At 49.1% G+C, this 13787-nt stretch overlaps 1 protein-coding gene across 1 annotated transcript; it reads right to left on the reverse strand.

The window, feature by feature from the left end:
- Nucleotides 1–357: 357 nt before the first annotated feature.
- On the reverse strand, nucleotides 358–1404 carry SOX3 (SRY-box transcription factor 3; the record flags this gene model as incomplete). The annotated part of the gene is made up of 1 exon (XM_081336948.1): nucleotides 358–1404. The coding sequence occupies one exon, from the start codon at nucleotides 1402–1404 to the stop codon at nucleotides 358–360; it is 1047 nt and encodes a 348-aa protein (XP_081193074.1).
- Between the last annotated feature and the right edge of the window lie 12383 nt (nucleotides 1405–13787).

Raw genomic sequence — 13787 nt, forward strand, 5'->3', positions numbered from 1 at the left:
TTTTCTTCTTCTTAAAAACAGTCAGTCGGTGCTTCTAAGAAAGCCAGACAAGAAATGTCATGTTTTTCGGTTTTTTTACGCGTTCGTGAAAAACCAACCCAAAGGCAGAAAGAAAAGTTCCTTGTCTGCCCGACGTGGCTCTCCGCAGGCGGGGAACAAAACAACCGGGGGGGGGTGTCGTGGGTGGGGGGGTTGTCTCCTCGAAAGACGTCGGCAGCAGCGGCGTCGGCGGAGTCTCCCAGCGCAGGCGGCAAGCCGGCAACCTGGCAGCCCCGCGGCGGGAGCCTCGACGGGGCGCCCGCGGGCGGGCGAGCAGTCAGGCTCGGGGGCGGGCGGCGGTGGGCGCTTTCCGGGCTCTTAGATATGAGTCAGTGGGACGGTGCCGTTGACAGCCGTCCCGGCGGGGCTCTGGTGATAGTGCTGGTGGGCGCCGTGGAGGCGTCCTCCGCTCTGCAGGCTGGACGGGTCGGCCGCGTCTCCGCCGGGCGGCAGGTACATGCTGATCATGTCGCGCAGGTCGCCCAGGCAGGCCCGCTGCGAGTGCGAGGCGATGGCCGGCGGCGGCGAGCTGGGCTCGGCTTTGACCACCGAGCTCATAGTCCCCAGGCTCATGGCGTGGCTCGACGGCGGCGGCTGGCCGTAGGCGGCGGCGGCGGCCGCGGCCATGCTGTAGCTGGAAGCGGCGGCCGTCATGTAAGGCTGAGCCCCGGACATGATGGGGCTGTACTGGAGGCCGCTCACGTCGTAGCGGTGGAGCGACTGGAGCTGCGCGTTGCCCATGGCCGGGTGCTGCCCGTAGCCCAGCTGCTCGGGCATCAGCGAGGCGGCGGCGGCGTAGGCGCCGTTGGGCCAGCCGTTCACGTGCGCGTACGAGTCCAGGCGCTGCCCGACGCCCACCGGGCTGCCCACCCCGCCGCCGCCGCCCACCCCGCCGCCGCCGCCGCCGCCGCCGGGACCGCCGCTCGGAGCCAGCAGGTTCCCCGGCAGTGCGTACTTGTCCTTCTTGAGCAGCGTCTTGGTCTTGCGACGGGGCCGGTACTTGTAATCCGGATACTCCTTCATGTGGACGGCGCGCAGCCGTTTGGCCTCGTCGATGAAGGGCCGCTTCTCGGCGTCGCTCAGCAGCTTCCAGTCGGCGCCCAGCCGCTTGGAGATCTCCGAGTTGTGCATCTTGGGGTTCTCCTGGGCCATCTTGCGACGCTGGCCCCGCGACCACACCATGAAGGCGTTCATGGGACGCTTGACCCGGTCCTGGTCCGGGCCGGCCGCGTTGGCCCCGCCGCCGCCTCCTCCTCCTCCACCGCCTCCTCCTCCTCCTTTGACGGCGCTCCCGGGACCCCCGTTGCCTCCGCCACCGGGGTTGCCCTGCGGCGGCTTGAGCTCCGTCTCCAGCAAGCTGTACATCGCCGGGGCGGGCAGGAGATGCGCCAGCGTGGCGGCCAGTAGGAGGGAAGGCGAGTCCACGAGAAAAGCCCCGCAAGGGAAAAAAAAATCTCCGAGGGGTCCGCTCCGCTCTCCGCTTCTCGGCAAGCAACGAGGCAGGCCGGCCCGGCTGCGGCGACTCTGGCTGGCTCTTCCGACGGTGCCCAAACTCAGTCCGGCCAACCAGCCAGCCTACCCCCTCCCCCACAGCCCAGCAACGGCCTTCTCGCCGTGCCGTTTGATTGACGGCCTATAAATGAGGAGGTGGCGACCAATCAAAGCGCAGCACCCTTCCCTCCCCCCCCGACGCTGGACGAGGCTCCCCCCACCCCAGGCCAAACCTGCAAACTTTGAGGAAAGCCGCTAGCTCCCTCCGACGCGTCCGCCCTCCCCAAAATGCAACAGCAGCAGAGAGGGGGCAGCAGAAGACCCCGGATGGGGTTGGTAGAGTGCGTGTGTGTGGGGGGGGGAGGGTCTGCCCACAGTTTGCAGGCAGGAGTCCTGCGTGTCCGTGCACCGAGACCTACCATATATCCTGAGTTATAGAAGCCGCTTCGAGCGTTCTGCCTTCACCTAAGGCAGCCCAAACACGAACGGAAGAATGGAAAATCACATTGGTTTGTGTGAATGGCTGGGGGGGGGAGGGACTGTCCTACTTCCTACAAACGTTTTCCAAGCCTGATGGGCTCGTTTCTCTCTGAATTTCGGTTCTTTTGGGAAGTAGGTAGTGCGGAGGAAAAAAAAATAAATAAGTTTTCCACTGCGCACATCAAATATTCTCTGGGAGGGACTGTCCTTTCTCTCCCAGCCTGTTTTAAAAGGGACACCAACTTTCCACCTGCGACATCCCTAAAGGAGAATCCGGGAAGCCAAACGCGGCTTTCCAGATCCTTTTCCAGCTTCCCCAGACTTTGTTTTTCTGGGGGTGGGGAGGCGGGGAGAGGAGTAAGAATGAAAAGGACCCCTTTATTCGAATCAAGAACCCAAACCAGAATCTGACCATTTTGGCTCGGAGTTTCCCACAGCTGCGAAACGGCCCTTCCACGGATGAGAAAGTCGAGAAAATTCGTTCCAAGTCCGGGAATGTAACTTTTGCTGCGTGGGGCGAGGAGGAGGAGGAGGAGGGTAGCGCTCTGGAATGGTGTGCGTGGGGTGGGGGGAGGGGAGGGGGTTACGAAAGGGAGAGAAGAAAGCGCCCGCGCCCAGGTTGGTTGCAAGGCGCGCCGCCTTCTCCTTTTCCAGCACAGCAAAGAGTTAAGGAGGATTTTTTTTTTGGAGGATTGGGGGGTGGTGGTGGCAGAATTACGTGTGCAAGGAGGGGGGTCGTTAAAGCTCTGTGTGTGTAAGGAAGGGGACAGAACAGTGACCCCAAAGCTTGGCCTGGCTTCCCAACCTCCTTTAAAAAAAAACACCTCGATCTGCCAGGTTGCCCAAAAGCGCGTGGGAAAAAGGCCGCTCGCCCCCACCTCCCCCCCCCCGGAATAAGCAAGCCTCAATGAAGCCAAGGCCGCTTTCTCTCCAAACTCTGGAAGGCAACAGAGGGACTATTGAGGGGACCGGGGGGGTGGCTTCAGCCAAGCACGCCAGAGTTCATTGCTCCCCCACGTCGCCCTCACTCTGCCAGCCTTCTGAATGTCCCTTCTTCCATGCCCCCCCCAAACCACCCAATTTGACTGCCTGCGGATGAAGACCGGGGCGGGGGGAGGGAGAAGAGGAGGAGGCGGCGGCGGCGGCGTTGGTGGGTTGGTTTTTTTTTTAAAGGGGGGGAAATCCGTTTGCATGGCAACCACCCAGCGGTTCTCAGCGCAAGAGAAAGGAAACTTTTGTGGGGGCTGTCAATCACGGGGGCCTCCCCACTTCTCTTCCATCTTCCCCCCCCCACCCACACCTGCGAAGCTAGCTGAATTTCAGGCGAGCGCGCCAGTCTTAAAGGCGCAGGGTCTCCTCCTCCTCCCGGGCCCTCCGGGGGGGGAGGGGAGGGGGGCGACGGCGGTAGCGTATGGTGCAAAGCTTTTCAATTGTGCCATTTCCAAACCTCCTTCCTCCTCTCCCGGGGGGCGGGGGTAGCGACTGGGGGTCGGGTGGGGATTCAGTTTTACTTTAGAGGAAGTCCACTCAGTCGCAGGGAGGGCTGCAGCCCCGCATCCCAGGGGTCGCATTCACACATCCGGGCCGACGAATTCCCGGGTCCTGTGAATCTTGCCAGAGTCATTTCCCCACCCCCAACAAGCCAGGATTAAATTTAAGCGGTGTTTGGAGTGACACGGAGCCGTTCTCACGATCTTTTCCCCCCACCCCATAACATAAGGAGAGAATACTGAAGGGAGGGGAGAGTTGAGGCTAGCAAAAAAATAATTTCCAAAAAAAAGCCTATCATTTCTTCGTTCAGGGTTTTTATTCCCCGTGGTTTATCATTTCGCCGGGGAAATTCATTTAGAGGAACGGTAGCTGCGAATTTCACTCGGGGGTTTATTTAATCGGGGGCCGTGGGAAGAGTTATCTCGGAGAGGGTCGGGAGCGGGAAGGAGGATCGGAGAAAATTAGGAGTAGGAGCGGACAGGCGGATGCGTCGCGGTTAGGAAACACGTGGGGATCTGATCCCTGAGGAAAAGACGCGTGTCGCTCCTTTCCAGCAGGGCCGCTTACAGGTAGCACCTATCCCCCCCCCCCCCGCCACCTTCCCACTTGGTCCCTGGGAGTTTGAGCAACTCTGAACTGTTGTAACTTGACTACCTGTAGTTGCTTCCAATTTTTCACTTTTATTTTTTGAAAAAACAAACAAACAAACGGACTCTTCCAAAGAGAAGGACCCCTAAAATAACTTCAAAGGAACAGCCCTCTTTGGAACATGCTTCAGGCAAAGTTCAACCCCCCCCCCTTTGAGGAAGGGCAGAGAGTTCTGGAGAAGAGGCCCCTGGCTGGAAGGGATGAATAATCGGAAATGGGAGCAAAATTTACTGCTCAAAAAAATACAGGGAACAGAAAATAAGACATCCTATTAAATACAGTACATTGTGTTGGTAAGTGTTCCCTTTATTTTTTCTTTTGAGCAGTATACTTGCAGCTAGAAAGGTAGCAGCCTAGGGACGGTCCTGGGTGAGTCCCTCCATGCGGAAGTGGATTGAAACCCCCTCCGTTTATTTATTTGGGGGAAGAATTTATAGAGCTGTCGGTCTCTCAACAAATCCTGCCAGGTGGTGGACAGGGGTTCAAAGAAAAACGAGACAAAACCGATATTTTGAAAGATCTCACAAATGGATCCAGAGGGCTGATTTCACATCCTGGATTCAAAAAACTTGGTCTTTTAGAGTCTCGGGAAAGGCTACCAAGTTGGAGATCTGGATATTTTCTGGGGGTGGGGGTGGGAATGCTGTTCCAGGTCCTACAACCAGAGAAGACATGTGATATAATTTACTGGTTTGTGGTGTAGTCGGTTGGGCGATTCTGAAGTTTGTTCAGCATGTTGTGTAAATTCAGTCCGTTGTGTTCAGCAAGGCATGGAAAGCAAAGCTAAGAAAATGGTCTGCCTGTGGAGATGCTCAGTCATCCAGGTCCTGGTTGTCCCAAAGGTGCTTTTTCAAAAGGCAACTGGATTTTCTTTGTTTCTCCTTGAAGCCGTTTCACTTCTCAGCCAAGAAGCTTCTTCAGGTTTAGCCAAGTCAGAACTGAAGAAGCTTCTTGGAGGAGAAGTGAAACGTCTTCAAGGAGAAACTAAAGCCCGGTTGCCGTTTGAAAAAGCACCTTTGGGATAATAAAGCTGGCCTTATCATTCTGACAAATTCATTCTTGGACCCTGAGACCAGCTTGGTCTACAGAAATCAGAAGTATTGACATTGAGTTGACATTGTCTCAAAGAAGGAGCCATTGGCCAGTCAAGTCCATTCAAAGAGGGAGGAAATTACCTTCCCTTTTCAGGAAGAGAACTTCAAGGTCACCCCACCCGATTCATTTCTAGGCAAGGACACAACTTTAAGTACCATTTGTAGCTCAGGGTTGAAATGCAGACATTTCATGACCCAATTAGTTAATGTCATCAGTGCTGGTCCTAATGAGGTGTGATCCCAAGGGCTGTTAATGTTACCTAGTTGGGCAATGAAACATCAGCAAGAAAGCAACCAAGCTCAGAGAGAATCAAGGACTTCTCACAACTTTAAGCGCTCCAGAATGTATCTATCTTATCTGGAGAAAATGTCCTTCCTTCCTTCCTTCCTTCCTTCCTTCCTTCCTTCCTTCCTTCCTTCCTTCCTTCCTTCCTTCCTTCCTTCCTTCCTTCCTTCCTTCTTTCCTTCTTTCTTTCTTTCTTTCTTTCTTTCTTTCTTTCTTTCTTTCTTTCTTTCTTTCTTTCTTTCTTTCTTTCTTTCTTTCTTTCTTTCTTTCTCTCTTCCAGAGAGGAAGAGCAGAGGCAGACATAACAATTTGGTAAATAAAGGAAAAGCTACAGAATGGCAGGCCCACGGGATAAATTAGTTATTACTACATTTTCAGAGAAAGTGTGTGTGTGTGGGGGGTGGATTTTTGATCAGGGAAGAAATTAGCTGGCAAGGACACACAATAGAAGCTTAGCCTGTAAGGGATGTGAGAATGAGTGTGTGTGTGGGGGGGGCTCTGCTCTTGACAACACCTCTTTCTGTAAACTCTCTCTGTGTGTAGTGCCTTGCTTTTTCAATTACGGCCATTCATTTCGCAGAAGGCTGGCATGGTGGGGAAACACAACCGCCTTCTCTGCACAGCCCAGCCAATATTAACTGTTGCATCCTTAAAAGAATAGCCAAGATCTGAGCCATTCTGGGAGCTGGATTCTTCTGTTCCTATTAATTAATCACCCGGAGAAGAGAGGGCGATGGTTGAAATGAAGGATGCATCTTGGCTTTCCTACCGCACAGGAACAAACTGGGTTCAGGCATTGAACAAAGCCAGGGTTTGTTTTGAGTGAGCTTTTTTTTATAGAGAAGCCAGGTTTAGAAACAATTTATCATTGCTCCCTGTTCTGGATGGCAGGCACTTGCTGAATAAGTCATAGCCGGATAATGATGTGATTTGAGAGCATGGGGGAAAACTCACCCCAATTGCTCCTCACTTATCTACCCTACCTTTTCTCAAAGACCACCCCCCTCCCTGTTGCCCCCACCCTTAGTATCATGTGACCCACAGCAACCTTGGAAAGTAGCAATGGATTCCAAGTGATTGTATAGAGAAGGTGGATAGATTACAGGGTTCCCAGGCACTTTAGAGAGAGAGAAAAAACATGGAAAAAGTTCTAGGATAGCCAACATGGAGGATGTTACCTAGATGAGTGATCAGATGTCTGCAAGAAAACAGCCAAACTCAGAGAGCATCAAGGACTCCACAGTCCTCCTTTTCCTCTCCACAAACTCCCCTCCCTTCTGGCACTGATAATGCTACCTAGTTGGGTAATAAAATGTCTGCAAGGAAACCAGCCAGTTCAGAGAGCACCAAAGATTCCACAGTTGTTGCCTTTGTCATTCTCCTCCTCCTCCTCTGCCAACCTCACTCTCTTCTAGCATTGATGATGTCACCTAGTCTGGTAATGAAATGCCTGCCAGGAAACCACCAAGCTCAGAAGAGCTCCACGGATCCCACAGTCGTCCTCCTCAAACCCCATTCCTTTCTGGGACTGATGAGGTTCCCTACTTGGATCATGAAATGCCTGCCAGGAAACCAGCCAGCTCAGAGAGCACCAAGGACGCCACAGTTCAACCCTGAGCTACAAATATTCTCTATTAAATCCAGGTAAGCTGACCTTTTCCCTTTCTTAATTGTTGCATTTCCTACCCTACATCTTTTCTCCTGCTGGGTTCCTCCGAAGTACAAATTAATAAAACACATGGCAAAAAAACCCCCATAAACCAACAGAACCAATCCATCAATGCGGACACTCTTCAGCCACAAAAATTTATACCAAGCCTAGCTGCGCGTCCAATGAGCAAATGAGTTCAAGCTATATTTTCTCCATGGCTTTGAAGCAAACATGGGTAAGATGCCTTCAAGGCCTGAAGGATGACTTCCTTATCTTTTTTTTTAATCCAGATGGAAAACAGGAAAACTGGTATTCCCCCCCCCCCCGCCCACTATCACAGGATGTGTGCTGCCTTTATATGTGCTTGCATGGCTCCCCAGAATTTGAGTCCCTTGCCCTGTACTCTGGATCTAAGGTCATTTGTTTCCTTATGTAAATTAGGGCTTTCTCTCAATCCCTCTAGGGCAAAGGAATCCCCACATTCTCCCATTCTTTATCTGAGAAGCTGCAATCACCATAAAGGGGCATTTTCCTTTCTGTTTTAGGTTTTCCTTGTACTGAGATTTATATAAAACCATTGTTTAAGGAACTGGGGCTTTCCTCAAGTCTTCTGCTACATGCTAAACCTGGAAGCCAGGAGAGAAGGATAGCTGATAAATTCAAAGCAATCAACCAACTCAATAAAAGTGAGCTCTGATGAACCTCAACCATTAATAGCTATTCTTTTGGAGGGACCTGGGGGCTCTTGAGTCCAGTGCCTTTCCTTGGGGGCTGTTTATAAAGAATAGAACAGAATAACAAAGTTGGAAGGGACCTTCTAGGTCGGGGGTAGGCAACCTCGGCTGTTTTATGACTCATGGACTTCAACTCCCAGAATTCCTGAGTCAGCTGAGTCCATGAGTCATAAAAGAGCTGAGGTTGCCTACCCCTGTTCTAGGTCATCTAGTCCAAGCCCCCATCCAAGCAAGAGTCCCTACACCATTTCTGACAAATGGTAGTCCAGTCTCTTCTTGAAGGCCTGCAGTGATGAAGCACCAACAACATCTGGAGGCGGTCTATTCCATTGGTTGATTGTGCTCGCTCTCAGAAAATGTCTGCTTATTTCCTGGTTGAATCTCTCCTTGATTAATTTCCCTCCGTTGTTTCTTGTCCTGCCTTTTGGTGCTTTGGAACATAGGTTGACCCCCTCTTCTTTGTGGCAGCCCCTCAAATATTGGAATACTACTATCATGTTTCCCCTGGTCCTTCTCTTCGCCAGAGGAGCCATGCCCAGATCCTGTAAACCTTCTTCATATGTTTTAGCCTCCAGTCTTTGTTGCTTTGGCACTTTTTCTAGCATCTCAACATCTTTGTTATAGTGTGGACAACATGTAGGCCGCCCTATTGCGTTCCATAAAATTGTTCATCCAGAAAGGTGCCTCCTGTTTAACGTAGGTTTCCTCTACAGAAACCAGGTGAAGGCAGGGAACGCCAGAAGAAGCAACAGGGTGACACTATGAATGCAAAACCGGAACCAATTCCCTAGCCGTAGGAAGAAGACACCAGCAAGATGGTTGCAGTGTCCTGAGATCATGTGATCCCCTTTCGCCACTTTCTGACAGTTGATGGGGAAGCCAGATTCACTTAACAACTGTGGCAAGCATATACGTAGAATGAAGGCTATTGCTAAGCACATTGATTTGTGCTTCTTAGATTGTAAGCTGCCCTGAGTCTTCGGAGAAGGGCGGGATATAAATGGGATTTAAAAAAAAAAAGAAGGTACCAAGGCTTGTCAAGAAAACTTCATGGCTGGCCCTGTGCTTCTGGCTGTCATGAGCCACGACTCTTGAAGGTCCACAAGACCTACCACACAGCTGGGTAGAGATTGTCCTCAAGCGAACACAAGCAGAAATGCCAAATGCCTCCATGCAAAAACCTTAAAAATACAGTTCGTGGCTCCAACTGAGCCCATTTTAGCAAATGGTTGATCTTAATAAGTGGGAGCAATGTCCCTCCAGAATAATTCGAGAGCTCCAGCGGTAACTGAACCCTGTAATATAGTTGATTTTAACTACATTTACAATCAAAAGGGTTCCAGGGGAGGTGCAGATGGCTGTCCACTTACCTCTGGATACTTAATCTTGCATAATGCTAATGGCACACAGCATTTGCATGGGGAATTGCTACCCTGATGGGTGCATGCACACACAGTTTTAACTGGTGTGAATTTAAATGAGCCATTAGTGTTTTCTTTTATGTATGCCCAGTATATTTTCCCCCTTCTTTTTTCTTTAATTAATTGATCAATTCAGTCATTTTTTTTCTAAATTAAGTTGCCTGATGCTGGGATTCCTCAAGGTTAGGAATTCAGGTATTCCTTTTATTGTGCCTTTGCATTCGATGTAGAACCCCAGGAAACATTTTATTTTTATTTTTTTTTTAAAAAAAATCTAACAATTGGGTTGAATAAGAAATGGATGTTTTTAATGAGGATGGATGTTGAGAAATGGATTTTTTTTAATTGAGGGTGCTGAGAAATGGGTAATAAGTGTGCATGATGTTTTTGAGGAATTAAGATACAGATGAGGACAGTTAAATAAATCTGCTGCTAAACAGAAAATTGCTGTGGTATTTTTTTTTTTGCAGTTGCCAAGTTCATGGTGCAGATTTTTTTTTAAAAAACCAGTCATTAAGTTAACTCTATAATTCTGTCCTATCCATTCATAAAACACACTTGAGCAGATATGTGATGAGTAAGTTGGCCTAGTTAATTAAGGAACAGCAAAATAACAACAGCAACAACTGTTTTAGATAAGGCAGGAAAGTTAAGAATTTGCCTGGAGGCCAGCTATTTGCATTTGGGCTAGGACAGGTTGCAAGGGAGCACATCTCCCATCATCCCCAACTGGAGGCCCAGGGGACCTGCATGAAATCCATCACAGCTGCTTCCTAGAAACTTATGTGCTGAAAGGACCTCAAAGACTTTTTATATTTTATATTTCCTGGGTTGTGGTCTTCTTACAGGTGGTCCTCAACTTACGACCACAATGGACCCCAAACTTTCTTGCCAAGGTTGTTAAGTAAACTAACTGCAGTTGTTAAGTGAGCAACACGTCATTTAAAGGAACCTGGCTTCCCCACAGACTTTGCTGGGCAGAAGTTTGGCAAAGGGGGTCACATGAGCCCTGGACACTGCAACCGTCATAAATAGGAGTCAGTTGAATTTTAACTGCATGAACGTGAGGATGCCGCAAGGATTGCAAGTATGAAAAACGATCCTGTCATTTCCCCCCCCCCCAAATGAACTCTTGTGAGTCGAGAACTATTTGTAATATGTTTTGGTTGGGAAGGCCTGGGAAGGCATCACCGAATGATGTCATTGTGTCTTGTGGGAACTCTGAACCCAGCACATTGCTTAGGGCATAAAGTTGGGCTTGTGTGTTTCTATCAACGTTGAAAACAAACCTGCTTAGTTGGCCAAAGGGAAGTCCTTGATTTTGAGCTCCTGGCTGGAATAACGGTGGGAAAGAATTAAATCTTCCTGGAAACCCGGATCAGATCTGCCTCCTCATTCTCCGCCCCTTTGCCGCTTGCACACATTCAGCCGCTGGTAAGTCGACACAGTGACATGTCCCGACAAGACAGCTTGTTTGCTTTTATTGTCCACGAACCAAGCTGCTCTCCTCTCTGTTGCTCCTTCTCTTTGCTGTTTGATTAAGCACTGTGAGAATTGTCACCCCTGATAAACTTCTTGCCAAGGGTTAGGCTCTTTCATCCCTTCCTTCTCTCTGTATCTTCTTCCTCCCCCATCGGAGGCTTCTCTTCATATTCTGTTTTATTGGCAGCATGTTTAATAAAGAAAAGAAAACAGTATCTACAACCTCTCCCTCCCTCCCTCTTTCCCTCCTCCTCTCTCCTTCTCTCTCCCTCCCTCTCCCTCTCTCTTGCCCTCCCTTCCCTCCCTCTCCTTCTCTCTCCCTCTTCCTCCCTCTCTCCCTCTCTCTCCTTCCCACCCTCTCTTCCTTCCTTCCTCCCTCCCTCCCTTCCTCTTTCTTTCTTTCTTTCTTTCTTTCTTTCTTTCTTTCTTTCTTTCTTTCTTTCTTTCTTTCTTTCTTTCTTTCTTTCTTTCTTTCTTTCTTTCTTTCTTTCTTTCTTCTTTCTTTCTTTCTTTCTTTCTTTCTTTCTTTCTTTCTTTCTTTCTTTCTTTCTTTCTTTCTTTCTTTCTTTCTTTCTTTCTTTCTTTCTTTCTTTCTTTCTTTCTTTCTTTCTTTCTTTCTTTCTTTCTCTGTCTCCCTCTCTCTCTCCACTGTATTTTTCAAAGTTCTGGTTTTATTAACATGCAGGATGCAACTTGGTGCATCTGCTGATTCTCCACCTTGGTAAATGTGTGGGTCTTACAACCCCCATAATCGTCTCCCCTGAGACCTACAAGATCATGATGAGGTAGTCCTTGACTTACAACTGTTCATTTAGCGACCGTTCAAAGTTACCACGGCACTGAGAAAAGGGACTTAGGACTGTTTTTCACACATAGGACCGTTGCAGATCCCCGCGGTCACGTGATCCAAATTCAGACGCTTGGCAGCTGGTTCACACTTATGACGGTCGCAGTGTCCCAGAGTCACGCGATCCCCTTTTGCGACCTTCTGAGAAGCAAAGTCAATGGGGGAAGCCAGATTCACTTGACAACCGGGTCACTAACTTAACAACTGCAGCGATTCACTTAAGAACGGTGGCAAGAAAGGTTGTAAAATGGGGCAAGGTTCACTTACCAAAATCTCGCTTAGCAACAGAAATGTTGGGCTCGATTGTAGTCGTAAGTCGAGGACTGCCTGCACATCCAGTGAATGCAGGTCCTTTCCGCTGAATTTGTCCCTTAATTAAATAAGTAATCCTGAATTAGCTTTTGGGGCAAGATCCACTGAGGATGGCGATGAGGGAAACCCTTTACTTTGGCTGCGAATTTCCTTAGGTGTAAATGTAAAAATGGAGAAGATGAAACTGGAAAAGGGGTGTGCAGACCCCTGATAGAAAACACCTTTTATTCAAAAGGATGCCCATTCCACCTCCAGTTTAAAGGAACCCCCTTTAAGGGACAGGTCAAAGGTCATTTAAGCTACCTCCTCCTTAATGCCTCCAATTCCTTCATCTTTTCTTTTGCCCATGAAAGTCAAGGGCCCTGTTAACAGGGGGCTTTCTGGAGGGTTTATTTATCTCACCACCATTTAACTTCTCTTTATCTATGGGGGAAGTAATTGTCCCCTGGAGGCTTCCTGCCATGGACCAACTTAAGAAGGTCATATCTGAGCTTGAACTGGTTGACCAGCCAGTGTTCCCATTAGGCTTAAAGTGCCCACCACGAGACTCAGCCTTCTGCTCAGTGCCAAAGACCAGGAAGAAGCAAAATGTGTTTTAGCAAAAAGGTGAGCAAGAAAAGGGGGTGGGACAGAGGAGAGAGAGAGAGAGAGAAGGAGAGGAGAAAGTTCTTGGTAGGCAATATTTTTATATTTGAGGGGCTGCCACCAAGAAGAGGGGGTCAACTTATTCTCCAAAGCACCAGAAAGCAGGACAGGAAACAATGGATGGAAAGTAATCCAGGAGAGAAGCAACCTGGAGTTAAGGAGAAACTTCCTAGCAGTGAGGACAATCAACCAGTGGAACAGAAGTTGCCTTCAGAATTTGTGGGCGCTTCATCGCTGGAGGTTTTTGAGAAGAGACTAGTTAGTCGCCTGTCTGAGATGTTATAGGTTCTCCTGCGTGAGCAGGGGGTTGGACTAGAAGACCTCCAAGGTCCCTTCCAGCTCTATTCCGACTGGTTGATTTTACTGTGTTGGAAAGTGTCAGAAGTCAACCCCTGGAGCTAAGATGAAGCAAGTAGGTCAGTAGTTTGTGGCTTTGGAAAGTTTTCATTTTGACCCCAGACTTAATCAAAATATATAGTACAAAGTTCAGTGTGAGACCACTGTAGTGATATTACCATCCATAAAGCTGGAGAAGACTTATAAAGCACCCAGGGTTATGGTGTAAGATGGGTAGCTTTTTACATGAAAAATAAAAAATCAAAGGGAGTAAGTAAGTGAAGGAAGGAAGGAAGGAAGGAAGGAAGGAAGGAAGGAAGGAAGGAAGGAAGGAAGGAAGGAAGGAAAAAAGAGAAAGGCAGGCAGGGAAGAAGGCAGGACAGACTTTGGAAGTCTATGGCACACTAAGCAAAATACTTTCACACATTGAGGACAGAAGTGTACTATGCCTGTTACCAGGGCTTTTTTTCCTCATAGAACTCTCAGAACGGAGTTCCGGCACCTTTTTTGAATGGAACCTTGTAGGGTAGGCAAGGCGGGTTGTATGACATGTGTGAGTTCTGGCACCTTTTTCTTTTACAAAAAAAGCACTGCCTGTTACATACAGCTTTGGGAGATTATAAAAATAAAGTTAGCTACACAATTTTTTGGGGGAAAGTCCCTGCCCCAACAACTGTTTAGAAGACACCCAAGATTTGTGCATCTGCCTTCCTGGCTTTGAGAGACTGTTCTCAACTAAGAACTTTTCAACTCTCCATCAATCTTAGCCGGTAGAGTTCATGGCAAGCCACTGGGCAGCTGCAGTCCCAAAAGCTCCGGGCAGAAGTGGG

The sequence above is a fragment of the Vipera berus genome, assembly GCF_964194415.1.
Source record: "Vipera berus genome assembly, chromosome: 11".
NCBI lineage: Eukaryota > Metazoa > Chordata > Lepidosauria > Squamata > Viperidae > Vipera > Vipera berus.